The sequence below is a fragment of the Drosophila erecta genome, unplaced genomic scaffold, assembly GCF_003286155.1.
Source record: "Drosophila erecta strain 14021-0224.00,06,07 unplaced genomic scaffold, DereRS2 tig00000021-arrow-pilon, whole genome shotgun sequence".
In the NCBI taxonomy this organism is placed as follows: Eukaryota; Metazoa; Arthropoda; class Insecta; order Diptera; family Drosophilidae; genus Drosophila; species Drosophila erecta.
Genome location: NW_020825198.1, coordinates 14,603,976 through 14,629,528, shown reverse-complemented (window position 1 = coordinate 14,629,528; position 25,553 = coordinate 14,603,976). Strand labels below are relative to the sequence as shown.

At 40.9% G+C, this 25,553-nt stretch overlaps 2 protein-coding genes across 2 annotated transcripts in view; one reads left to right on the top strand and one right to left on the bottom strand.

Moving 5' to 3' along the window:
• The first annotated feature begins 10,899 nt into the window (after window positions 1-10,899).
• On the top strand, window positions 10,900-11,671 carry LOC6545872 (E3 ubiquitin-protein ligase RNF181). The gene has a single exon (XM_001972687.3). The coding sequence runs from the start codon at window positions 11,035-11,037 to the stop codon at window positions 11,563-11,565; it is 531 nt and encodes a 176-aa protein (XP_001972723.1). The 5' UTR covers window positions 10,900-11,034; the 3' UTR covers window positions 11,566-11,671.
• Window positions 11,672-12,600: 929 nt separating this feature from the next.
• LOC6545871 (frizzled) overlaps window positions 12,601-25,553 on the bottom strand; it is an 89,372-nt gene continuing 76,419 nt past the window's right edge. Inside the window, exon 5 of the mRNA XM_001972686.3 lies at window positions 12,601-13,979. Within this exon, the coding sequence (XP_001972722.3) occupies window positions 13,447-13,979 (533 nt within the window). The 3' untranslated portion in view covers window positions 12,601-13,446. The remainder of the gene's footprint in view (window positions 13,980-25,553) is intronic.

Genomic DNA, 25,553 nt, shown 5'->3' with positions numbered 1-25,553 from the left:
TTTATCTTTAGCTGTTTAGTTAGACATATTCAAAAATGTTTTGGGCTAAGATTTGGGATTTGTGCATCGAAATATTGTGATTTTGTTTTGAGTGCATCCTACAGATAAGTTTGCGGAGATCTGAGGCACCGCTCGTATTGTTTGCAACAAAACCTTAAACTCCAACGGCCAAGTTCCGAGTTCCGAGCACTCGCAATGAAAATCAAACGATAAGCGGCAGTTTTTCCCGCACAGTTTTCCCAGTCTGTTGGAGCAATTAAAGGAAAAGTTCGCTTCAATTGGAAAAAGGGGCTAAGAGGAAGACTACTTCTGCGGAAGTAGTAAACTGGGTGGATTAAGTGTTTAGAAGAGAGCTTTTTAATGCCAGCAAGAGGAATAGGAACATTGTTGTAGTTGATTTTGGGTCAATTCCAAGAAATGAAATCCAATGACAGAGATAAGCTATGTGCGAATATCATTATGGAAAACTTTAACATGTGCCACAAAATTTAACTCTTTACTGGAGAACTTTTCCATATGCATTTCCAGTCACGTCGAGTGAGTTTTCCCCTTCCTCTACCCCCGCCCCAAAACTTCACTGACCCTACTTGGCTCCACTTTGCAGTTTTTAGGCCACACAATTAGCAAATGGAGGAGGGTTCATAACTCAAGTCGAAGGGGAAACTATTTAGCATGTTACTACATATTTTAAATATATTCCCGTCACAGTGCCTAGTTCTGAGCCACCAGAGTGACCCGCATTTGGAAGCCAAGTTGGACCTAAAATCGGACTTGGATCCAGGCACGTGCCAGGAAAAAGTTGCCAACGCAGCCAGAAAGAAGTAACTTTTCCTTGCCTCATTAGCATGCGACACCAAAGGGCATTAAATCACATTTTGCATTTGACGCAGCAGCAACTTGCAATTGCAACCGTGCAGCACTGAAAATAGTGGCGTCAGCGGGGGGTTTTCTGCAACATATACAAAAAAGACAACCTATGAATTCTGATGACTGGCTCCAGTTTTCATGTGAGGCGCATGCCGGATAGCAGCAGTTCGAGATGAAAGCGTGAAGTGAGCGCCTGGGGATCATACACTTGAACAAATCTTGCGTTATTGCTCATATCTGATTGTCTCTTGCCTTCAATCGAGAATCTATAGCTAGAATACTCTTTCAAGCATACATATATACATTTATATACATATAGGTTTCTGGCCTTATTAGCTGTTTTTGTTGGGAGTCCTTTCCCCACCCACCGCACATCCTTTTCCCTTTTCCCCGCTCCATTGAATATCTCTTCTGCGGCTTGTTTGTTTTTGTTTGGTCTCCGTGTTTGCTCGTGTATCGCTCCTTTTATCCGGTCCCCACTGTCGCATGCAGGATGCATTTGCAATCCGTCCATCCCGGCGGATCCCGGATCCCGGATCCTTGTGCACGTTCCTAGCTACATTCCCGCCTATATTCGCCCCGCAGGAGTAATTCCAGTCTGCAGTTGGCAATGAAAACGTCTTGCATGTGGAATTGACAAAAAGCTAGGAAACGGGCTAAAAACATGTGAGCGCGGTTTGCGACTTGCAGATACCCGCTATGGAATTATTAGATTCTCTTTTGTGGGTTCTGGAGGTTTTCTGCTAAGCTAAAAGTGGCAAAAACGCTCTCAAAGTTTGGTATAATAACATGCCATTCTGCTTAGCCACAAAAACAAGGAGTGCTCTTTTAAAGTCAAATAAATTGCAAAGATAGAGGGTCTAGAATTTTCACAAGGTCGGATCAAAACATTTGTACAGTATCCGTTTGAGAAACTATAAAAGATAAAGTCGAATGACTGGAAAACACCTTGCTGTACAGGCACAATAAATCCAGGTAATGTAAAGAAGCTGGCGAACTCATTCGCCGCTAACTGAAACTCGAAGTCCGCCCTTGAGCCATGAAAACATAAATATAACTCCGTTCGTGTAATTCTTTCTCCTCGACTTTCCTTGGGGCAGAAGTTGTTAAGTTGTTGGGAGCGGCATTGAAAGTGGCCAAAGGATCGACAGAAAGGAGCCTGCTCAGGACGAACCCGAAGGGCCAAGGCCCGGACTCAGCCCCATCCAAATAAAAACTTCCTGGCCAGGCACTTTAATTTCTTTAATGCAGCCGTACTTTGCTTGATATTGCGGTGCACTCCAGCTTTTTGCCATCCACTCTGCTCCATTGGGAATTTATTTTGCTGGGTTTTCCATTTAGTTATTTGCCCTTTCGCTGGCTGTTGTCCTTTCGTTGTGATTGCAAATATTTTATGGTTTTAATTTGTGCTCGTGCATGGCTTGAATGTCTTCAGTTATTTGCCAGGCTTTTCTTGTTCGGAACTCGTATTTCATTTTGAGGTTAGCCTGAACAACTCATCGAGTTTGTGCTGCTTCCTTGAGGTTCGCTCCTTGCACTTCATAAAATAACAAATTTGTTTTGTTTATGTTGTGGTCGCTTGTATGAATTTGAAATAAATATATAATATCAAAACGGCTGAAGAAGGGGAGTTGAGTGAATGGATTTAGCATGTTTGCTTTTGATACAGTGATTTGTTAGCAAATTATTTGGCTACTAGGAGAGTTTAAGGCAGTTTATTTGCTCTAAAATATATACCAAAACTGTATAAATAATTTGTTTTAATTATTGGCTTGAGATAGAAAATTGGTGCAGGTATCTTTGGATTTCCTTAAAAAAAAAAAATATGCAAAATAATTACAACCTTACATATATTAAGGCAATATTTTTTTCGTCTTCATTTAATTTTTTTCTTTTTAATTAGCCTTCTTCATTGGGATTTGACCTTCGCCCTCAAATCCATTTATCTTCTCTTGTCATCTCTGGCTCCCAGTAGAAAGTCTGATAGCCAAAACTATAACGAATTCAATTAATATGCAAAGTGAGTTTGTCAAAAAATAGAAGCTGGACAGCCAGCAAAGTGGACTTCAGTCCATTCCAGCCAGACCAGCGATTCAATAATTAAAGCGTAGCCAAGAAAATTTACCACACGCACTTGCAGGGAGAAATCCCCCTAGGAGACCGGTCTTCTCGTCGAGAAAATCTTCAGGTAAGCCAAACTGATAATCACTCAATTTGCTTAGGGGCACAAAACTATGAAGTTAACTCAGCTTGTCGAAAGTTCCACGCAGAGGAAGTTGTGTTTTTAAGGGGCAGGCACTTGCAAAACTGTTGATACTTCCAAATTGGTTGGAATATTTTTAAAAATTATAATTAAAAGTTTTGTTTTTGTTGGTAACACCCTTGTACAAAATATTTCTAATTGAATCTTGCCATTTATAATTTCTTATGAAATGACAGTTTCTTTTTGCTGATTAGATTTATTTGAAGGAAACAAGTGGAGTTAAAATCTGTAAATGTAGGAAATACTATAAAAATACATCACTGATAAGATTAATACATGTTTATAATCATTACGTTGTATATTATATGTTTCTTCCAGTAAATATAGATATGGGCGATCCTTTTTTTTCAGTGCCGGTGGTGTTATCAAACCAAGCAAAACCAAAACCAAACCGAGGCGAAAAGCGAGGAGAGGCATCCGTAGAAGCCAACGCCTGCGAGCCATCCGAGAGGAGCAAGTGGAGTGCACCAAATTGGCATGCCCACTCAGAGGACGGGGTTTGCGGGCGGCATGGGGCGGATTGCCATGCAAAGTAAATGTGGCAAGCGTAAACATTGCTCGGCACTGGGGAACAATGGTGAAATACCCGCCCCCGCCCCGCCCCGCCCATTTCTGCCCAGAAGGATGCATAATGCAAAGGCAAAACAGCCGAAAAGAGCCGTAGAAAAAGCCAAGAAAGCACAGGAGAAAAATTAGTTACGCCAAAAGCAGAAACGGGAGGGCAGTTTAGGGGCACCGACTTGATGATGCTATGCTAAATGCTTGCGGGACACGAATATCATGCTAGTAAAAAGCTGATGGCCAAACGGGGTCGTTTTCCCAGGTTCTTTGAGCCAAGCCGTACAGCACAAGAAGCGCTTAAAGTTGCAAGTTATTTTAAGCTAATGTAGAAAGAGCGCGTTGGCAAATGTGGAAATACAAGACGGATGGTAACGCATTCATTGTAGTGCTAAATATTTATAGCTGAACTGCATACAGCGCTCTACCGAATTTGCCAAGTGTATGTTCCAGCTTGGGCCACTCTGGTTATAGTGTGATTTTTATTCTGAGTGCACAAACTGTTTCCCTGGAACATCCAAGTTTCGGGCTTGCTGCTTTTTGTAGCCTCCAGCGTGAGATGGGAAGTCGTGAAGCCGAGTGGCAACCAAAATTTGGCCAGCAATAGTGCGACACATGCAAAATAAGCCGGGTGGCCCAAAGGGGCGGACGCGGTCGTGGCCAAGAAGGGGTTTAGCGGACGGATTTCCCGCCTAAGCTGCGTTTGATGGCTGTTGGTGGCTGATATTTGCCAACTTGGTCGCCGGCGACTTCGGGATGCCGCAGAAATGGCAGAACCGAGTGGCTTAGAGGATCCACAGGCGGCGATGGCTGAGTGGATGCAACATTGTTACCTCGTGTTGCCAGTCGCAACACTTGGCCGCGGATTTGGCGACAATGTCTCTCGCATGCTCCGCAGATTTCCAGCTGGCGACAAGTTATCAAGACGAACGTGACTGGCAAATAGTTTCGGTTTAACTTCTGTTTTCCAGCAACGAAAGTTTTGACAAGGGTCTTAGCAATGTTAGTGGTCCAAAGGAGCGGATTGCTGCAAGGGGATAGCATTGGAATTGAGGTGGAAAAACTTTTGTGGCTGCAATGGACACATTGAAGTCTCGACACATTGAAGGTGGAACGATGAAGATCGGCGGACATAAATGTATGTGCATACGGAGTTTTGGGAGATATTTAAGTGAAATCGTTGGTGAATTAAATCAAGTGAACGCACACATTTAGCAAGTACAGAACTACAGACAGCTACAAAAAATGTAATTTTTGTCAGCATACCTTGAATCGAGCCTAATTAGGTATGGCTTTAGTCCTGACGGTTTTAGCTGTAACGCTTTATCGTATCAAGGAAGATTTGTTTGAAAAATCCAATTAGTTGCGGCTCGCATTTGCCAAATGCCCTATTGACAGGAGGCCCCTTTTCCACATTTTCTGGCTTCTTGCCGCACTATTTTCTTTTCCAGCCATCGCCACTGCGGACTCATTTTCGCCTGTCTGCTCTTAACTATGAATTTAGCAGTCGGTCCGTTCGACATAATTTATTTCTGTTGCTGCTGACCTCCTCAGAATGAAACCATGAAATTTGTAAGTGTCGCCAGAACTGCCGGCCAGCCTCTTGCGAAGTCCCAGCTCCATTTTAGCAGTTAGAGACCCTAAGCTCGAACTGGAGTCGAGCGTGGCTAATGAAAAGAAATATTAAATTCTCACGTTCCAAGGCAAATGGAAAAGCAGCGAGAAACGAAAATCCCTGCAAGCATATTCTACAAAATACAGCAAAGGCTGAGGGATGGGTGGGGGGTAAAATCGCCAGAAGAATAGAACCAAGTTGTTCTCATACACAAAAGGTAAATAAAAATTGCAGGAAACCTCGACTCTCGACTCTAGACTCTCGGCTCTGACCTTTCAGCCAACTCGAAGACGAAGTCAGTCAGCCATTGAGCCAGTCTGGAGTTGACTTGCCCTGCCCGACGCTCCACTGCATCGTTAAAGTCCAAAGGCAAAATAAAACGTGATTCATGTTACTTATCACCCGCACAGCATCGACCATCAAGAATGGCCAAGGGAACAGTCGAGCACAATGGTTTCCTGGTCTGCGTCTTTGGCGTCGCTTCCTTTTGCACTCAAAAAAAGTCGCAGTTGCTTCATAATCTCAAACATAATCATAATAATATAAGTCGCAGGTATCAGCTTGCATTAAAATCATTAAATCAGAGACACTGAGATACTTCCTAGGCGCAGCTATTAGTTCCCATTGGCCAGCCCCTTTTTCTCCCAGTGCCCACTCTCCCCGACTCCATTTCACTGTGGCACTCCAATCTGCACCTTTCTTGGCCATAAGTTGCCCTGTGGCATATGAGGCTCCCCAGTTCTGCTCCCCGCCCATCGCCATGTACTTCATCAATGCCGCGCGTCGAGGCCAAGAAACAATTTTGAAATTTATGCTCACGACCCTTACTGTTCGTTCGCGATGGCGTCTTCGCCCCCCTCAGCCCCCAACCTGCTTTGGAAATTATTTTCATATTTTACTCCTCCACCCCCTTTTATTATTTATTTGCGCTGGCCGCGCATAATTCTGGCGGGCAGGAGAGGTATTTCTATATTCTTAAGATCGTTAATGAGTCTCCATTGTTTGGGCGATCAACTCGATTGGTGGCGACCTCTGACAGCTGGCTTCGACATGAGATCACTCAGCTCAATGGGTTTTCATTAGGTTTTTTGGTCAGATTGGGCGATTGGGCGGAGACCGACGAGGGATCTCTGCGGAGTACGTGGAGCGAAAGGCATTTAATTATTTGGCCGCAATGTGCTGCTTTTCGTGAGCCTTTAAAATAAATGAATGCTGCAGGTCATGCCACAAAAGCTAATGTTTTTGCTAATTGACCCCTTCAGCAGTATTTAATGTTACAACTTGTATGGATTTTATAGTTCATTTAATGTAGTTGAGGCTATTAACGGCTTATAAAGATATTTGCTAGAAATCCTTTCCCTGAATTTATCATTTAAAACATTAGACTTTTGTGTTTTTTTTCTTAACCGCCTAATGCTATTTTTTGTGACGTGCTTATACATTTAAAAGTTCCTAATTGGGCAACTCTTCTTCCCTCTGCCTTCATGTACCATGAATTTGTCACATTTGGAAGGCGCGAAAAAGAAATTATGACAATTAAGGCTGCCACAGTGTGTATCTGATTGGAAATCCCCCACTATCTTCCTGGCCACATGCTGCTTCGGTATTTGTGGCTCTTTTGTCGCAATTGCTTTAATTACTCAAAGGAAAAGCCTTAAGAGGCCCACCTGCTGCATAGTTTATGTCCCATTGGATGCACCTCCCTGCCGCCACTCAGCAGGAGTTCTTGGCCCAAACTGATTTATGGCCAAAGGAGGAGAGGAGACAGAAGAGCCACCAATAGGGGGAACTTTATCAATAAGCCACACAAAAGTTGGCCAAAAAGGGTTTTATCGGACAGAAATGTTTTCGAATTCGCAGCCACCCCCAAAAAACTATAAAATCTGACAACTTTTTGGTCCACCCCCAACCAATGCGCAAAACTATTCATTCTGATAAACAACTCGATTCGATTATTTGCGATGCCATTAGAATCGATTTTCGGCCAAAACTTTTCGACAACTGTCATTAGGCATTGTTGGATTAGCCGATTGTGAGGTGGGCGGGGTTTGCGGGGTGTGCGAAACGGGGAAGCTTTATCAATTTGTGGGTGTGGCTGCGGCATAATGTATGCCACCCCCTGGAACTAATGAAAGCTGGTTTTACCGCCCCAATGACTCATCTCGATTTTGGTTTAATTCCGGCTTCCATCCACGTTTCTCCCAGCTTCGATCCCTGTCGATTGTTTGTCTTCATTTTGCAGTGCTTAACTTTGATTGACATTCATGCTCTATCATTTATTCATTTTCGGCGCCGAAAAGTTTTACAGCCTTGCTTGCCATCCCTTTGGAAATTTAATTGACTTTTCCCGGCGAAAAATTAGCAGCTACTTCATGGCCCCATTTCCAATTCGGCGCATAACTAAGGCAAATATTGAACCAACACCCCCCGTTCCAGCCTTTTTTGGCCCAGATTTGTGCGGCAAGGAGGGTGCAGACTTGTTATTTGGCCTGGCAATTAACTTTCTTTTGTTTGCGGTGGACTTGCAGCCTTTTGTGTGATTTCAGCTAGTCGGAAATGGCGTCGGTTAGTTGGCAATGGGGGATTTTGGGGGCTAGATCCCCCGTTTGGCAATAAAATTTCATTGCTAGTTGAGCGCAGCTGTCGAAATTTTTGTTAGGCATTTGAAAATAGATTGGTGTGTGTGCTGCAACGAACTGAAAGCCACTAAATTTCTAGGGCTAAAATATAATTAATGTTCAGAGAAATATTTACTTTCCTCAGATAATAACAAATTAAATATATCTTAGTTTGAAAAACTTACTCCAAAATGTTATCAAGCGGTTTCCTTAGTTTTTTGCATTCATTCATTTACCACGTCTATCCTTTATACAAATGATCTTTTATACATAAAAAAGTACAAATAAAGCTTGTAGTAGGCAATGTATTGATTGAAAATCTTGTATTAATTAATGGTAGGTAGTTTTTGATCTTGCTTGATCGTCTTTTTAAGCCTGTTCTTGTATTTAAATCCGATTGCATCAGCTTCCTGTCGAACCAATTCCATTGCATACTTTTCGGGTCTCTTTGGTGTCGCCCAAGTCGGGGAATTCCCTTAGGCCCTCGCCAGCAAAACATTAATTAAGTAAACTATACTCCGCCCTCCAGCGTATTCTTCGTTCGTTCATTCGTCCAGTTGCCTAATTGAAAATTGCAATTAAATTGCAAACTTCCCCAGGCGTTCACAAAGCGGCTTCCGTTCGGGCCAATTTTTTTCGTCCCCGTTTGTGTCGCAACGAATTTGGCAACTAATTAAGTGTAACTTCTGTTCAGTCTCTTTAAAAGCAGTGTGGATTTGGTGCAACTAACTTCGCCACCATTAATTGAACAGAATATAACATTCTTACGGACAGATCAATTCCATGTTGCCTCCATGTTCGATTTTGGCCCGCATGCTCAATTTCTTTACTTCTGCAATAGTCACCTCAACTTTATTCTTGACCATTCCAATAAAAGCGTCGAAATTCTTTTCAGATATTCCTTGGTGTTGTTTACCGTCACCTCAACATCAAAAGTCATTGGACTTTGAATATAAACATGTAATACCAAAACGGCTAATAGGGCAACGTAAAGCCAGAATTCTATTTCACGTCCGGTTGCCTGCATGATGATTGTGAAACTACTGGAATCGAATTCAAAATGATCTGTGCTGAAATGACAGACAGACGCCGATTGATTAATTCGACTTCTATGAAAGATGAGAATTTCTAGTCTCTATTGCTTGGCTCCATACAAAATGTTCTAAGCGTGCGGATGCATAAATGTACTATATCGCATTTCGACATTTCCAGCAGAGCAATTCTTTTTTATTAACTTTTTTTTACTGACTTCACATCTACTCATATGTTTTGCTTTATGATTTTCACGCCCGCATTCTGCGGTAACAACTGCACTGCAAATAACAAAAGTCGGATGAACCGGAACTTAAAACCAATAGCGAAGAGCGCATACACTGCTCACTGGGGAAATAATAAATACCTCAATAAATATTCAAAAAGGCCTAAAAATAATTGTTGTTGCTTTTTTAACATATACGACATAGTATTTCATCTCTTTAAGAATTATTTTAAAATAACGACATTTTCGTTTATAACAAAGTTTATGTAATATAGCAAAGAGAATATTTGTTCGTCTCTGAAAATAAGACAAAGTTAAGCATACAAAAAGTAGTCATTATACTTTAATATTTTATCACGATTCCAGTGTATCCCAGTTGGCCAGCAAAGAAATCGTCCTGTTTCAGAAACATTTTTTGCCACATTAACGCCTGCACACGCCCGCGCCATTTTGTGGCCGTGTGCAGCTAGCTTTTCCTATTCCCTTCATTCGGCTTTTCCCGCCCCGCACGCTAACACACTTACACACATTCGCGAAAGCCACACATTAATAACTTTTTTATGGTGGTCGCATAAAAACGTAACAAAACTCACCGCCGAACATTGGATTCCATTTTCGTGTGCAGTTTTCAGTTCTTTTTCGCCGTGCTGCTAAAGTTTTCTGTGTGGCTGTTGTAGTTGTTAAATCGCACACGTGTTTTGTACAACATTGCCATATCCTTCATATCCTTTAATACTTGTCCCCCTGCGTGGGCGTCCAGAGTGATTTCCCCACCCCTACTTTCCCAATTTTTAACTGCAATTTGTTGCCAAGGAGCTTAGCGTCTATGTGCTCTGTAGTCTACTCCGGAAAACATTTTACATTTTGTCAAAATATATTTAATCGAAAAAAATGCACGCAGAATAAATATAATAATATACACAAATATAATAAAAAATATTAAAAGGATAATGAAGTTTAATATGAAATGAAAATATTATTTAAAAATATAGTACGTTAATCTTCAATTTAATGATTGAATGTTTCTGTGACATACGCAAAATATTACACTGTAAATGGTATTCACTTTAATTAAATACCATGTTTCCTTTATTTTCAAGCTTCTAATATTTTTTTGCTGTGTTGCATCCCCCCAGAAAGTATAGTCTTTGGTTTAGATTTTATTTTGGCCTTTTCCCCGTACACATGTGTTTCGAATGCTTTTGTTTTCGTCTGTGAGTTTTCCTTTTTTCGATGTTTTTCATGCTGCGTTTTGCGGTTTCTATGGTAGAGTATTTAGAAAACAAGTGTAATCAAAATTATATGGGCGTGGATTTCTCGTTGCGACTCGTAAATTTCAAGGCTTTCGGCCATGTGTTTCAAGTGTTTGCTGGTGGGAGGCGTAGAAAAAGTACTGCAACTTGGCCAGCGGGTGTTGGCAAGTTATGATTGAATTTCGAGCTGCTTTTGTGGCCATGGTTTGTCTGCCCGCCTACATGTGTAGTTGCGTCTAATGGGAAAAGTTTTAGCCAACAAAATGGAGGTGAGAAGAATCGGGATTTTTAGAGAGCTCTTAGAGGTGGATTGTGTGGTTGGTAACTTTCGGAAAATGCTTTGGTTGCTGAAACCTGAAGGCTTGGCTTAAAAAAATTGCCGAAGAGCTACTATACATCACTACAAACTTGTAAGGAATGCTTAAAAAGTTTTCCAAATTGTTGTGTTTGGAAATTCACTTCAAGATTTTACAAACAACTTAGTTATCGCATATTCTATAAATTCAAACGCTCGAATAAATGCTTCAAGTCACACTGATAAACATTAAGAACTAATAACCTAATAATATAGCTATCAAGCAAGATATCTGTCACAATACACAATGTCGTCGAGGAGCAATGAGTCCCTGAGCGATATAAAGTCCCTTGTGGGCAGGATGATCTTAATGCAAGTCACCGAACACCTTTTCCTGAGTGCGCAGCAGTTGCTGGATTCCGAGGTCAGCATAGAAGAACGTGTCCGCAGACTGGAGGTCCTCCACAGCCAGATGAAGTGGTTCAACTCCGAGCGTACACGTATCCTGGACCAGTTGCAGGTGAAAATATTCACTCAGATTTCGGTGGAGCAGCGCATGGCGATGGATACGAGCCGGCATGTGTACGAGCTGCGCGAGGGACTCAACGGACTCAACTTGAGGCTGAACAGTATGCAAGAGGACATCAACTGTCCCATCTGCCTTTCACCATGGACTTCTCATGGCACACACCGCGTGGTCTCACTGCGATGTGGACACCTGTTCGGGAATAACTGCATAAGAATCGCCATCCGCAGATCCCATCGGTGTCCGATCTGCAGGCGTAGGGCTCTACACGGTGATGTGCGCAGGATCTTCAGTCGACGATTAATCCAGTAACACCAGAAAGCATTGCGTTCTATTTCAATGATTACCGTTCCCGCTTGCTGCACTTGTGTAGGAATCTATTAGGAAGTAGGAATATCTATTCGCAGAATATTTTCAAATTCAGTGGCTTTCAAATACTTTTTAAACAAATAGCTGTAATAAAAAGTCCTGATGAGGGACTCACATTAAGGAATCCCCATTCTATCGGAATGCTACTTACGATTTTTGTAACTTGTATTCGCTTAAAGCAACAAAAAAAATTATAGTATTTTCACAAATAAATAAATTCAAAATGCAGTAAGGTGCATGATTTTTACATAGCAAGAGACAAATAAAAGTTCTATAAATTTATATTTAAAATATGAAAATTTCTATCCCTTAAAAATGAAGTCAAAAGAGATCTATCCAGTCTATGAAAAGCTGGCAACCCATTATCCTTAAGTAATTGAAAAAGTGCCGAAAAATGTGCTGGTAAACACGAGCAATTAAATAGCATTGTTTTCCAGTCAAATTAAAAACACTGTCTTTATATTTCAGTCTTTAACAATAAAATAAAGTTTTATTTTTGCATTTTCCGTTTGTGTTTGCCATTGAGTGCTTCAATGATGTTCTGCATGTTTATATTTGTTTTATACACTTATAATTGTTCGCTTGCCACTGGGCATTCGCTATGTTACACCGACTATCGATAATTGCTATAATTAATATGCATTTCCATCAGCTTAAATGCTACACAAATCTGGCTTGGACATAATTTCACGTATTACTAGTGCCAATTTAAATTGAGAACTCAATTAAATGCGCTGAAAACAAATGCTCAACAGTTGGCAAACATCGCAGTGTTTCCTTTCTTCATTTCTGTGATTTTTCATGTGTCTACAAATATTTAAATGGCAGTTTCAACTCTTATTTAGTTGGGGTGAAGGGAAAAATTTCCATAAAGTGGCAACAAAATTTTTGCGTGTTTTGTTTGTGTGTTGGTTTTGTTTGTTCGCTTAAGTGCTATGACTACAACGTCATTTAAAAATTGAATTAAAAATCATTCCATTACGCGTTTAGAATTAATTAGTTCAACAAATATACAATTACAGTTAGAATTACAAATACAGTTAGAGTTATAGTTAAAATTATAATAATCGTATTTGCATTAAGTTTAGCACATGGAGGACATTTATTGCTACATAATACATTTATATAGTTTATGGTTTCCTTTTTGTTTATACATAAATGAAGCATAGATGTGAGCACCAAACTGCATTGTTTTATGTACGAATTGTGTGCTATATATGCATAATTATTGTGTTTGGGTGGAAAATAATTTCTTCTGTGACTAATGAATGAAATTTGAAGCTTGGTAGCCTTTATAAAATCTACTGCAGAACAGCCCAGGCTCACATCCTGTTAATGCCTAACATATATATTCGTATTCGTAATCCCTAATTTATAGCTACATGTTCATTAAGTGTAGGGCACATTTAAAGCTTTCAAAAAATCGGAACCTAACTTAAAACTTGCGTCAAAACTGAAATATCATAGATGCTAAAGGTTCGTATACCACGAAAGCAATGAAATCCTACAGAATACAACTCGACTTATAGCTAGAGTCTCAACTTATACGCGTAGTTTTGGTTCAACAAGCTTGCTTTCGTATCAACTAATGTACTTGTAATTCAAACAATAGCCTAGGGTCAACTTTTGATTTTCTCTTTTTTTGGGGACATATGTGGATGATGAACTTTATACAAAGCCACTAAGAACTACGACTGCGTTTTAAATTGTTAGGGGGAGTTAGGGGACCGTCTATGTGCTAAACTCTAAGTAACTCTCGTTGGCCGCCTCCGGATCGGGAGTAAGGGGCGTGGACTTGGCCCCGCCCGCCGGTCCCGTCTCATACTAGACGTACGCCTGCGCCCGGGTCCGGGGCTCCTTGCCCTGTAACCGCTCCACAAAGTTCCGCCAGCTGACCATCGTCTTGCTGGAATACAGCCAAACGCTGGAAGTGACCCCCACCAGCATGGAGCAGAGGTACTTGACCATAAAGATCTGAAAGATGGGGCGGGCTTCTGGGGATCCCGGCGCCCTGGCTGCCGGGCACGGAATTGAGAAGGGCTTGCAGATGTCCCTGTGCCACTGGATCATCCACTCGTCGAAGTTGTAGTACTCGTAGAACAAGCAGCCCAGTAGTCCCACGGCGGGCAGTATGAAAAGTCCAGAGAAGAAACCTATTCGCAGCATCAGGCGCTCCAGTTTGTCTGTCCGCTTTCCGTCCGTTTTCATGACTGTGCGGATCCGGAAAAGCGAAATAAATCCGGCCAGCAGGAATAGTGCTCCGATCGAGAGATAAATGCAGAGCGGAAGGATCAGAAACGCGCCCAGGGAGTGTGTGTCCAGCTGACCCACGAAGCAGACGCCAGAAAGAATGTCACCTGAAAGTGGCAAAAAAGACAATATGTATTTGAATATTTGCACTTACAAAAATATGTATCTAAATAGAGGTATTGTATTTTAAGGTGTTGCATTAAAAATTATTAAACGTTAAGTAGTCATCATTAAGAGGTGCCTTGGGCTAATTCATTGTAAGTCAACTTGATTTGTTCATATATTCCGGCACTCAAAACTTTGTATTTTTTTCAGTGCCACGTCTGCAAAAGTGTTAATCCAAAGTGACATTTCATCATTTGTTAAGACAACAGGTAAACCCTGTTATTGGGACACTGCCAACAAAACCCATTGACCTTTTAAACTAAACATTAATTAATGTCAACAATTGCGAGGGATATGAGTTGGAAATACCCGTTGATTGCAAAAGGGGAAAGCGGGAGATAAACAATGTTTAATTTTACCATTTCATGTACCTCTTTCAGGGTAAATATTTACCCAACGATAACCCCAAACAGCAGCGTCTGTGGGGCCCTCCCCACCCCACCCCTTTTTTTAGTTCAAAGTCAGTGCGCCGCTTGTTTAAACATTTTACGAGCGGTTAGGTTGCACCACCTCCTCCACCTCCTCCACCTCCTCCACCTCCTCCACCTCCTCCCCCGCTCATTAGCGTTATTTATAAACATGTTACAATGTACCCAGCTCACACCTGCCCCCGATTCCCGTACCCCAAATTAATCCATCATTCGTTCGGCGTGCCATATTTCCGCTCATAAATTATCGATTAGCCCCTCGTTCGAAGCTTCTGCCTTTCGCTCTTTTTCTCCTTATAGGTGACATGTTAATTTCGGTTTCCCTGTGAAAACTGGTCGCGCTTTTCCAGGCTGTTGCGCTGGGAAATTTGCCACGCTTCGTTGCGTTGTAAATACTTTCAATTAATGCGTCTCGTTCCACTTTCGTTTTAGCTGTGATTTGGCATTGGAAATAAGTCATCCAACGTTTTTGAGCTTTTGAGGGGAATTAATATAAAAAATAGATGTTCTAATATAAAAAATAGATCTCTAAAATATTTAAAACAAATTTAATAGTCTTTTTTTTAATTCGTTGTTTAACTTTTCTAAGCCGATTTCGTGGCATGGAATCGTTTCCCAAGCCCCCAACATTATAATCCCGATTTAATGGTACCGCCTTTAGCATAAATCCTTAACCCATCGATGGTCTGACATTTATAGCCATTGAATTCGCATTCTCAACGCCAGATGGCGCCTTAACAAATCGCCAGCCTTTGAAGTTATCTACGAATGGAAGCCTGAAATATAACTTTATACCATAAAAGTCATGTCATGCTGACAAACCAAGAGCCAGCCTTTGCTGGAAAGAGAGAAAATAGCTAAATAGAAGGGGAGAGGGATACTTGAGACTGGACCGGGCAAATTAAGCGAGTTGAAAACCGGGAAAACGGCGATAAACGAATACAATAAATAACAGCAGGCAGTCGGCAACATCCTCTGTGGTAAAGAATTTACGGAGAAGAATTCTTCGCAAGTGAAAATTGAACCAAATGAAATAAACGAGCTTAGCCCACGTATACAACTATTGAATATAAATCACAATTCGGGGTCTGGATATGAATCGGTATCATATCCCAAACTCCGATACGAAATGCCACCTGCCGTTGGCTTCCTTCGATTTCCACCAACTCAATCGCAGTTCCAGTTTCCCTTCCGATATGGATCTTAATTTATATCTGAGCCTGAGAATGGTTTGCAATCCGAATGGAATAAAATCAAACGAAATGCAGCAACCAGGGAAACCGGACTTTCGGTCTCCGATCAGGTATTGATAAATGAAGAGCAGGGCCTATACAAGGAACCAGTTCTATTCGTGTCCTTATTGCTAAAGTATCACTGAGAGAAAATACACAGATCCCGACCATCAATTATTTACAAACAGTTATGCTAATCGATGATCTAATTGTTATTTCAAGAAGAAGTTACAAGTATGTTGGATTATTATGTTTTGATTTCGGTCTTGACTCCCTATTAGATGTGTTTTTTCTGTCTGCATCTTGGGAAACCAGTTTTGTATTTTTTCACTTAATTCAGCTTCATTTTGGAAAATTGTACGCGGCACAAGTCGCTGTGACAATTTCTGGGGCTCTGCAGTTGAGAGGCTGCCAGGAACTGAGAGATGCTGCAACATCCCAGCAGCAAGAGCAACATGCCAGCAGCAGCAGCAGCAACAATGCATGTCAATTGTTTTGTATGGCATGAGGAATGCATGTTGCACTGAGAGAAACGGGTTCCTGCGGGGAAAGAGGGCAGTGAGGTGACTTTTTCAGCTGTCAGCCAGTCAGTCAGGGATTCTTCTCCCGCATCTCCTTTTGCTTCTCTTGATGAAGTGCATGCAACAGAATTCCATTTTTAGCCAATGCCACATTGCATTTCATCATGAGAAGCTGAATTGGTTGCCATTGTTCTGGCTGATAATACACTTTGGCTTTGGCCAGACAATAATCACAAAAGGTGTTAATATGCTGGCCCAATACAGGCATTCAAGCACCAACAAAGCTATAGCTTTGTCCAAGTACTTCTTCAATATATTGTCACACACAATTGAAGAGCTTGTTTTAAAGGATTTCAGCAAATTGTGCTTCATCTCTAAGGGAACTTTTTGTGTAGTTTATGTTACCGGATATATATTGATATACATTTTTCCAGAAAAGCCAACTAATATTCATACAAGCCGAGATACAGGTAACTGAGAAGCCTTTGCATATTTTGCCCTTCCTCTCATCAGGTGTCTTCTTTCTGGTTTTCAGTTTGCGCAGCAAAGACGATCCCATATGACATTTCACCTGCTCACCAGTTCCTGTCGCCGTCGGCCCGGAACTCCCTGAAAGGCACTATCTGCCGCATATCTATGTAAAACTCTTGTACACATGCTGATGATGAAACTGTCAACTGTCATTTAAAATTTTAATCGCATGTTCTGTCTACCCCGTCCCCGTCCCCGTCCCCTTCCCCCTGCGCCCCTTTGTGTGCCCCTTTTCCACACACAGTCGGCGATTATTGTCGCCAGCAGAAGACAGCAGAAACAACGAGAGTTGAAGATTTTTAATTACTCTGGCACCACAGCCCTTGGCCCCCCCTTCCACCCCTTCTCCGCCCTTGGCCCCCATTGCACCGACTGACAGTTGCTTATCGCGGAGCTTTATAAAAATAATAAAGGGGAGACGGAGCAGGCGTCATTGGCTCTTTGCTTTCATTGCTTTTGCTCGGCTGCTCCATTTAGATAAATGACACATAAATTAAGCAATTTTCCTTTTATGCTACCCGCTACTCGGTGGCCAACTGCTCGGGCATGCTGGAAAACTCAACGGGCAAAGTGTTAGCTTGCTTATCGTAACTTTCATTTGCTGTATTTCTATTTTCCTGTGCTTTAACTCTTTGTCCTTTTTTAATTTTGGTAATTTGGCAAGGATACCACAATAGTCATTAATAGTTATGCATATACACATATACATGAATTATCATTCAATCTCTCATGTATGGTAGCATTTATTTAGCATACTATTATTTCAAAGTATATCTGCAGTGTATTTTTGTGTTACTCATGCTTTCATTTCACTTATTTCTTTCTCCATTGTTCATGATAGAATAATTATAAAACAATTGTCGAGCTGCTATGTGGGTTCCCTTACACTCCCTATAGATGAGTATATTCCGCCCCCTCCCACCCCTCGCCGTCATGATCGTTCGTGTGCTATTTGTTCTTTGTGAGCGATGACCCATTCGTCGGGGGGTTGTGGGGCTCCAGGGGTGCAGATGGGGGGGATAAAGCTGGGGCACATCTGTTTTAGTAACGAGAGTTCTATCTCAATAAAAGTTTATTTGCTCTCTTAATGCGTTTTCTTTCATCATTTTATGGACACTACTACTCAAGTGTTAGATAAACATTTTGACAACAAAGTCATAAAATTGCCATGGGTAGTAGTGACCCCACTTTGGGGGGTTAAGGGAAAAGCTGTCTATTATGCAATTTGTATTCTTACTATCGCGTTTAATTTGAGAACTTAAATAGGGGTTTTTAAACAGTGGACTTAGAAGTTTTTATATCCATTATAGACCAATAACGTTAAAGTATATATATGTGGAACTCAAAACATTTAACAATTCCTCTTGTCAAAAAAACTTGAAGCTATGCACAAAAAGAATACACAATTTTAAATTCAATAAATTAAAAATGGTGATTCTCTATTTAAAAAATCCTTCACGTAATGCACATTTGGATGAAATATTTCTGCGAAGCACAAGAATAAACCCTTGCCAAAAATATAAGTTCAACAACCTGTTGCACAACTGCTAAATTGAAGAAAAAACTCGTAACCAAGACGCAGAAAAACGTAAAGAAAACAACTAAAACCTGCGACACGCGACATTAAAAACGTGGCAGGCAATAAAAATTGAGGTCAACAGCAAAGGCAGCTAATGAATAACAAAGAAAACGCTAACTGGCGAAAAAAAAGAAAAAACAGCAATTGGGACAAGAAGGAAAAAGAGTTGCCGTGTCGCATAATTTCGCATTGAAAATGTCAACAGCAAAACGTTGTTGTTGGAAAACGAGGCAGTGGGGAAGGGGGGAGCCACTCTTATCAAGATGCGCAATTAAATATGGAAATGTGCAACGGAGAAGCGAAACACACAAAATGGAAAAAGCGAGAAAATGCAGAGTAAAAACAGCAGGAACATAAAATCCGCACACGCGACAAGTGTCATTAGCATTATGCCCAAGGACATAAACTATTATTTTTTTAAACAATTTTATGTTATTTGGTCGAAAATTTTATTTAGTAAAAGTTACTGAGGCAACCGCAAAATGGTTACACGTAAAAAAATATATAAAAATAAAATTTGCTGCTGACATAGATACTATCGCGAATTTCGAAGTGTTGAAATATTATTATAGATAGTAATTTTCCTACTATTGACGGATTGAAACATGAGTACATTTATTTTTAAAAAATCAATTTAATTTATATTTTTTTAATTTGATTAAAATATTATTTCCTTTGTGTAGATGGACGTTCCTTGAGTTACATTAAGTGGTGTTGTTTCTGTTTGGTGTTTCACATTTATAGTTGCTGCAAATATTTGAATGCGAAACATTGAGGGGCCGGGAAGGGGTAGAATAAATGTTTGTCCCAAAATTCGTTGGGAATTTATATAACGTGTCGACACCGGCGACACCATCAACAACTAAACCACCAACAACAGCGACAATTAGGAACAACAACAGCTGGCGGCAGCAACATTGGCCAAGGTTCAATTCGGTTCACACACTGAGACAAGGCAAACAATTTCAATTTGCATGTAGAGGAAGCCCCCAACACGACTACTTGTACAAGCTCACACACCAGCACAATTGGATGTCGAAAGTTCAAAGTTGTAAGCAAGTATGCTCGAAGTGGGCGGAGATGGCCGTGGAGCCTCCCAAAGTTAGAGGAAAAGCTCGGTGGGATCATTGAAACTACACACAACCTAACCTAATTTGGATGTTCTAAGGTCTAAGAAATGTATATCTGTGAAAGGCAATAATAAAATATTTAGAAAGAATATTTAAATTTCCATAGTTTTAACAAAGTCACCATACCTATTTTGTTCAGTGCGAGCAGCTTTAGTTATTAATTGACTGGTAGAAGGTTTGTGTTATGCTGGTTTCACTGTGGGTATGAAGTGCTCTGAAGTGGACCAAGTTCTGCGCTAGTTTGTGTGGCATGCAACATATGGAATGTTGCTGATTGTTGAATGAACATGTTTTGTTAGTCGTGTTAAGAGAGGGAATTGTAGTGGTTCAAGTGGGGTGGAGACTTATAATTGCGTACAGAAATGCTGCAGCTCGGCAACCCTTCAACCTGCCATCACTCGGATCTTTATCTTTTCATCTCACAGTAGAAAACGTACTTCGCCATTCGTTGTCCTCGGTTTTCATTCTTTAAATTGCACTTAGGAGCAATAAAAGAAAAGTTTTGCCTTTTGTAGGGGCACCCTCCTTTTTCACGTACAACTTATCCTCCATCTGAAATCATGTAATATTTATGCACAAAGAAAACTAAGTGCGAATGTTCACATCGTTAAAATTATTTTTGTAGAAAGATAAGTTACAGATTTGAGTTAAATATAGATAATAGTTTTTCCCAAATTTTTCCTCTGACCGTTTGAACGCTGCTCCGTAATACGTGGATACGTAATACTTATTTTCGTTCAGTGTGCAGATTCTGCACCTATACCTCGCTCATTCGCACTGACGGCGCTTTTCAACGCCATGAGCAGACTGACACCTAATCTCACACTCGCGTCATATCATCCCATCCGTTTTGTGTTTTGGCATTCCTTTATATCGTTTTTTTTTTTTGCGTCATATTTAAATGAAAGCGAGCAGGTTAGAACAAGAAGGAGATCTGCTGGCGTGAAAGAAAGAGGAGACAAGGCTTAGATAGAGACAGATAGAGATAACCGCAAGCAGTGAGCTCGGGGCATATGCTTGACATTAAGTGTGGCGCCCTCTGTCGGCGAGCACTCGCATTCTCATAATGCGCTGAAGGTGGCAAAGTAATTAGTGAGCAGCCGAAAGAGCTCTACTTTCCCATCCCCTCTAGCCAAGCCCCTCCATCTACAGTCTACTCCAGTAATTGTGGACGTGGTCATGCACTTGTTGTACACAATACAAAAAATGTTAGCTTACGGAAATGAATTTAATACTTTGAGCATTCGAAAATTCTAAATGGCCTGCGTACAGTTCTTTCATGCTTTAACTTTTGACAATATTAACTACGTTTTAAAAATGCGATTTTTAAATTTAAATTTCTAAATAGAAATATATTCTAAAATTTTGGCAAAGTGTTAATAGTGTTTCCCCTGTGTACATTTTTTGAGGGCTTAAGCACAGCTTTTCATTCCCCTTTCAGCAGAAGAGTGTCCCCTTTAAAGCCCCCTTTTCCCATTTTCCAGGCGCACGTGCTGCGGAAATGAGTTTTGTGTATTTCACTTTCCATTTTCCGCGTCTTCTTCTACTCCGTGCTACCTGTGCAATAAAAAAGGATTAAAATTTATGAAATTGCTTCGGTTTTTGGTATTTGCGGTCGGTCGGAGGGGAAATAGAATTGGAACGTGCTTGTGGGTTAACATTGTGGTAAGCTCAAGATGTGTGATCCATAAATAAGGGAATGGCTTAAAAAAGTGGGAGTCATTTGACATAAATCGTGAAATATGGGCGATTTTTTTATCAAGTTCTTTTCATACAAGGTAACTGGAATCCCTTAATCTTTTTTACTTAAATTCAATTTTGAGTTATGGGTCCTATTTCCACACATAAATATTCTAGAATTTAAATGAAATAAAATCATGCAGATAATATTTGGTATGGAAAAGTAAAACGGAAGTCAAGAGGAATCAAAAATCCCAGTTTTTAATTGGAATGCTCCTGAGACAGGAAAGTGATACCAGAATCCTTTGCAGATTGTTGTCCCTGAAATAACTCCTAAATATCCTTTTTATTTCTCCACCTTCTGCAGATTTATTTTCTTTACTCTCCTTGGCGTTTTAATTCTTTGCTTTCCATTTTCCGGACAAGAAAACAGGGCAAAATAAATCTCCTCGCTCGTTTTCTTATTACTGGCCCACGTTCGCGTGCGGTTCCTGCGGCTGACCCATAAAACCCTTTTCCGCATCCTTAACCCCCCACGCTTGCCCCCAAACAAACCTTAACCCTTTCGTGCCGACTGTCGCGTGCTGGCTGTGAGCTTCAGCTCAATTATCCAGCGACACGACCACGCATAAAAAATCAAGCAGCGCAGAAGAGCAGCAGAAAAATGTTCATTAGGGGAAATTCCATTTAACGAAATTGTTTTGGGCTCCAGTTTACTCAGTTGGAGGTACTAGCACTTGGCTCCCTCATTCAACTTGAGTGCTGAAAATGCTAAATGTGATTTTTAAGGTGATGCTGTAGAGAGAATATTGTAACGATTATTGTTAGGTTGAGGAAAATGTGCAACTGAGGCAACGGAAAATGTATGCAGATTGGTCGGGTAACTTGGATAAGCATTTGCAGATTTACTAGTTACCTTAAATAAATTTTATTTTAATAATAACATTCAACTGTACACATATTAGTAGAAGTATAAAAACTTCTTGTCTTAATCTGATTTTCTCCTTAACCTCTATACCGCAAAGTAGGCGGGTCACAAAAAGAGGCCCTCAAGCAGGCAACATATCTCCGGAGAAATGCTTTCCTTTAGCCACAGCAGTCAACACCAGCGGTGTTGAGACCCACGAGGAACCAACCAACCAACCCATCTAGGTAAGCGGTGTCTTACGCTTTTCACAGCCCTCCGCTTGGAAAACAGTTGGGAAACTTTCCGGGAGTTTTCCCCAAGAGTTTTGCTTACATTTGCCGCCACATCCTGAGCTGGTCTTAGAACAAAAGGAGCCGAAATTCCCGAAGTGCGGAAAGAAAAGCGCAACGCAGGCCAGGCCCAAAGAAAAATATCAAGTATTATGTAATATGTATTAACACAGGCAAGACGCATATGGAAAATAAATTAGAAAAGTTCCAGTTTGCTCTCGCCTCTCACAGAAGCGCAGACAAAACTTTTGCCCATCCACACAGAAAATCTGTATAGGAAATTTATTAATATTTTATCAGGGCTCCGAAGAACAAGGACTCTTGTATACATTCAATTAAAAGTTGCTTGGGCAACATTTGTTTACCATTTAGTGTCAAAAAAAAGCGAAGGGGAAATCAAAGTTTATGAAGGCGTCAGATGCGTAAACATAAATAGAAATAAATTCAAATGAAAGCAAATAATGTGGAAAGGTCAAAGCACAAACCACCAATTTGTTTTCTGTTTCCTGACTGAACAAAAACATTGTATGGCTCCTGCATTTGTAATGAGACTTTTCCACTGGTTAAAAAAAGGTTTTGGGTATCAAACGCAGTAAATTTGTTTTGGCCGGAAGGCCACAACTCTGATTGATTGCAAACAAATTTGGGAGGCTTAGACCTATTCTTTGATATTACTCCCTTTTTTTTGCATTGATTTATTAACCAATCTAATCCTATTTTGTGGACCTTGAAATTAAGGAATATTAACGAGGGTATATAAACAATCTTAAAGCTTCTGACTAACTCGGCATTCAAAATAAACGGTCTTCTCATAACCATTTCCTGTTTTCAATTATTGCTCTATTGCCCATTTAAAACTCGTTCCCCTGAAATTAGTTGCTCTGCTTCTTGTTGTTAAGGCCATCCCACTCCTGATTCTGTAGGGATGGGCAGCACAAATTATTAAGAAACATTCTAGCAAACTGCAGGCAAAGTTGGCAACAAAAGGCAGCTCGCTTAATTATACACACCATTAATAACTAAAACCAATTTGTATGCTCGGCAAGGGCAAAGTGGTAAATGTGATGCGCAGGGGGAGGGGAGAGACTGCAACTCATGAACCACCAAGTGCACCCAGTCACCACCCACACACATGCATTGCATGCCGCATAGACCATAAATCAACGCACAAAGGAACAATAACAAACGGTGGGGGAAGCAAGCAGCGACACATGAAGAAGATGCACTGGGGGCGAAGCAGTGCGGCCAAGCAGTGCAGGATACGGGAAAGAAGAAGCGCCGCAACAAGTGAATGCAATTTGTACTGCGGGACTTCCCCCGAATGCATGACAAAGAGAGGAAGAAGCGGCACTGCACTGTACAAAATAATAGGCAGCAAAGTTTGTGAAAATTATTTGTATTTTTTTTAAATTTGTATACCATTAATACTATGCACTTTCTTTCCCCATGCCTTTCAGTGTAATAGTTAAAAGCGGTAGCATCAGCAAGTACAATAACTGCCAAACAACAATAACCGAGAAAAAAGCCGTGTTGCAAATAAGCAATATTGATGGGTGAAACGCCCGCCAGGGGGCGCCAAGACAATGCCAAGTCGGTTGTGGGGCAAAAACGGGTGAAAGGAACCCAAAAGTCGGGCCAAAAAAGGCAGAAAATGCAAAATGTGCAACTAACGTGGTAGCGTGGCAACACACACACATACACCAGTACTAAGACAAAGGTAAACAAAGTTCCTACAATGGCTGGTGGGGAATCCTGCCAAATTCTAAGCAGCTTTTGTCGTAACTATAAACCGTTCCGCAGGGCAAAAAGTTTCTCTTCTTGACCGCCCACAGCCTTCCGAAAATCTCCTTGCAAGTTTGGGTTGTGCTCTTTTGTTTTTTACGTGATTTCATAGTATTTTTGGGTTTTCCGTTTCTTGTTTTTCATTGGGGCATCATTATAGGGTAGCATTCCAAGACCGGACAGCACAAACGGGGAAAATCACGGAAAAAGAAAGGAAAATTGTGGGGGAAATCGCTCTAGTCGGGCAGCTGAGCTCATTAAGTTCAAGTGAAGCCCGGCTCAAGCGGCGCTAGCCCCCTCTCTTTCGCATTCGGCTTCCGTCCCTGTCGCACGTCCTTTTCGCCTTCACGCTTTTGTGAGTTGTTCCTGTAACGTGTAATTAACATCTGAAGTGTTTGTTGTTCTGCTTTGTCTGAATGGTGAAAAGCGGGCTGGAGAAATGGGGGAGGGACAAAGAGGAAATTGTTGCCATTTGAAGGAGTTTTGAGTGCCGGGGGAGACGCTTTTCCTTTGACAGGCTTTCGAGGGGCTCCATGTTTGCAGTTCGCCACTTCAGTTTAGAAGCATTAGTTTTTGAAATTAAACTTTTAAGGCTGAGCCCGAATCATAGTGAACAATTTTAGCTTGCACTGACTCAGTTCTGTTTTTGCTTAGTTATGGTTTATTTAATTGCGCTATCAATATTTCAAGAATGAAATCAAATCTTTAGCTTACGAATTTTTGCTGAACTCCTTCCCACATTTCAAACTCCTTTAAGCCCCCGGGCCAACTGCATTTATTCTATTTCCACCTATTCTATGGACTATCAAAATGCACTTAACACAATTGGCAGACACAAAAGTTCAAAGCTGTAAAACTAACCGAGCGACTTAGTGCCTGACACATTTTCAACTTTCACCCTACTTTTCTATCTCACTATTACCAACAGGTGCTGTTCCTCTTCCATTTTGTCGATAGTTTGACACAAAAGTTTTTAGCTCATTTGCGTAAAAGTTATCAAGAGGGAGAAAAGGGAAAAGTCAGAATTGAAAGTCTCTCGTAAGCTATACTCTTAATTATGAGGGTGTGTTCTTACATTTTGGGAATAATAGTAAATTCACTTTATATTAAAACATTATATTAACAGACCTAAATGAGTTGAACGACATTACGAAAAATCTTAGAGACGAACCATATTCTATTCTTATAATTTTATTCATTTTCCAATTACTTTCTGAAAAATCTTTGGGCTTTCTCCCAGTGAGCTTAAGTTGATTATGCAATTTGTCTCACTGTCAAAAGACGACTTTAGCCCGCATTGATGAGCGAGATAGTCGCTGTGTCACCGACCTGCCACGCCTACTACACCCCTCACATCCCCTTATGTTATGTTGGCTTCCCGATTGGCAAATGATTAATAATCGAAATGTCAACTCTGTCCCTCCGTCTGTCTGACT

What these genes read in the sequence shown, in the direction of transcription:
- LOC6545872 (XM_001972687.3), top strand. Translation starts at nt 11,035, where the DNA reads ATGTCGTCGAGGAGCAATGAGTCCCTGAGCGATATAAAGTCCCTTGTG.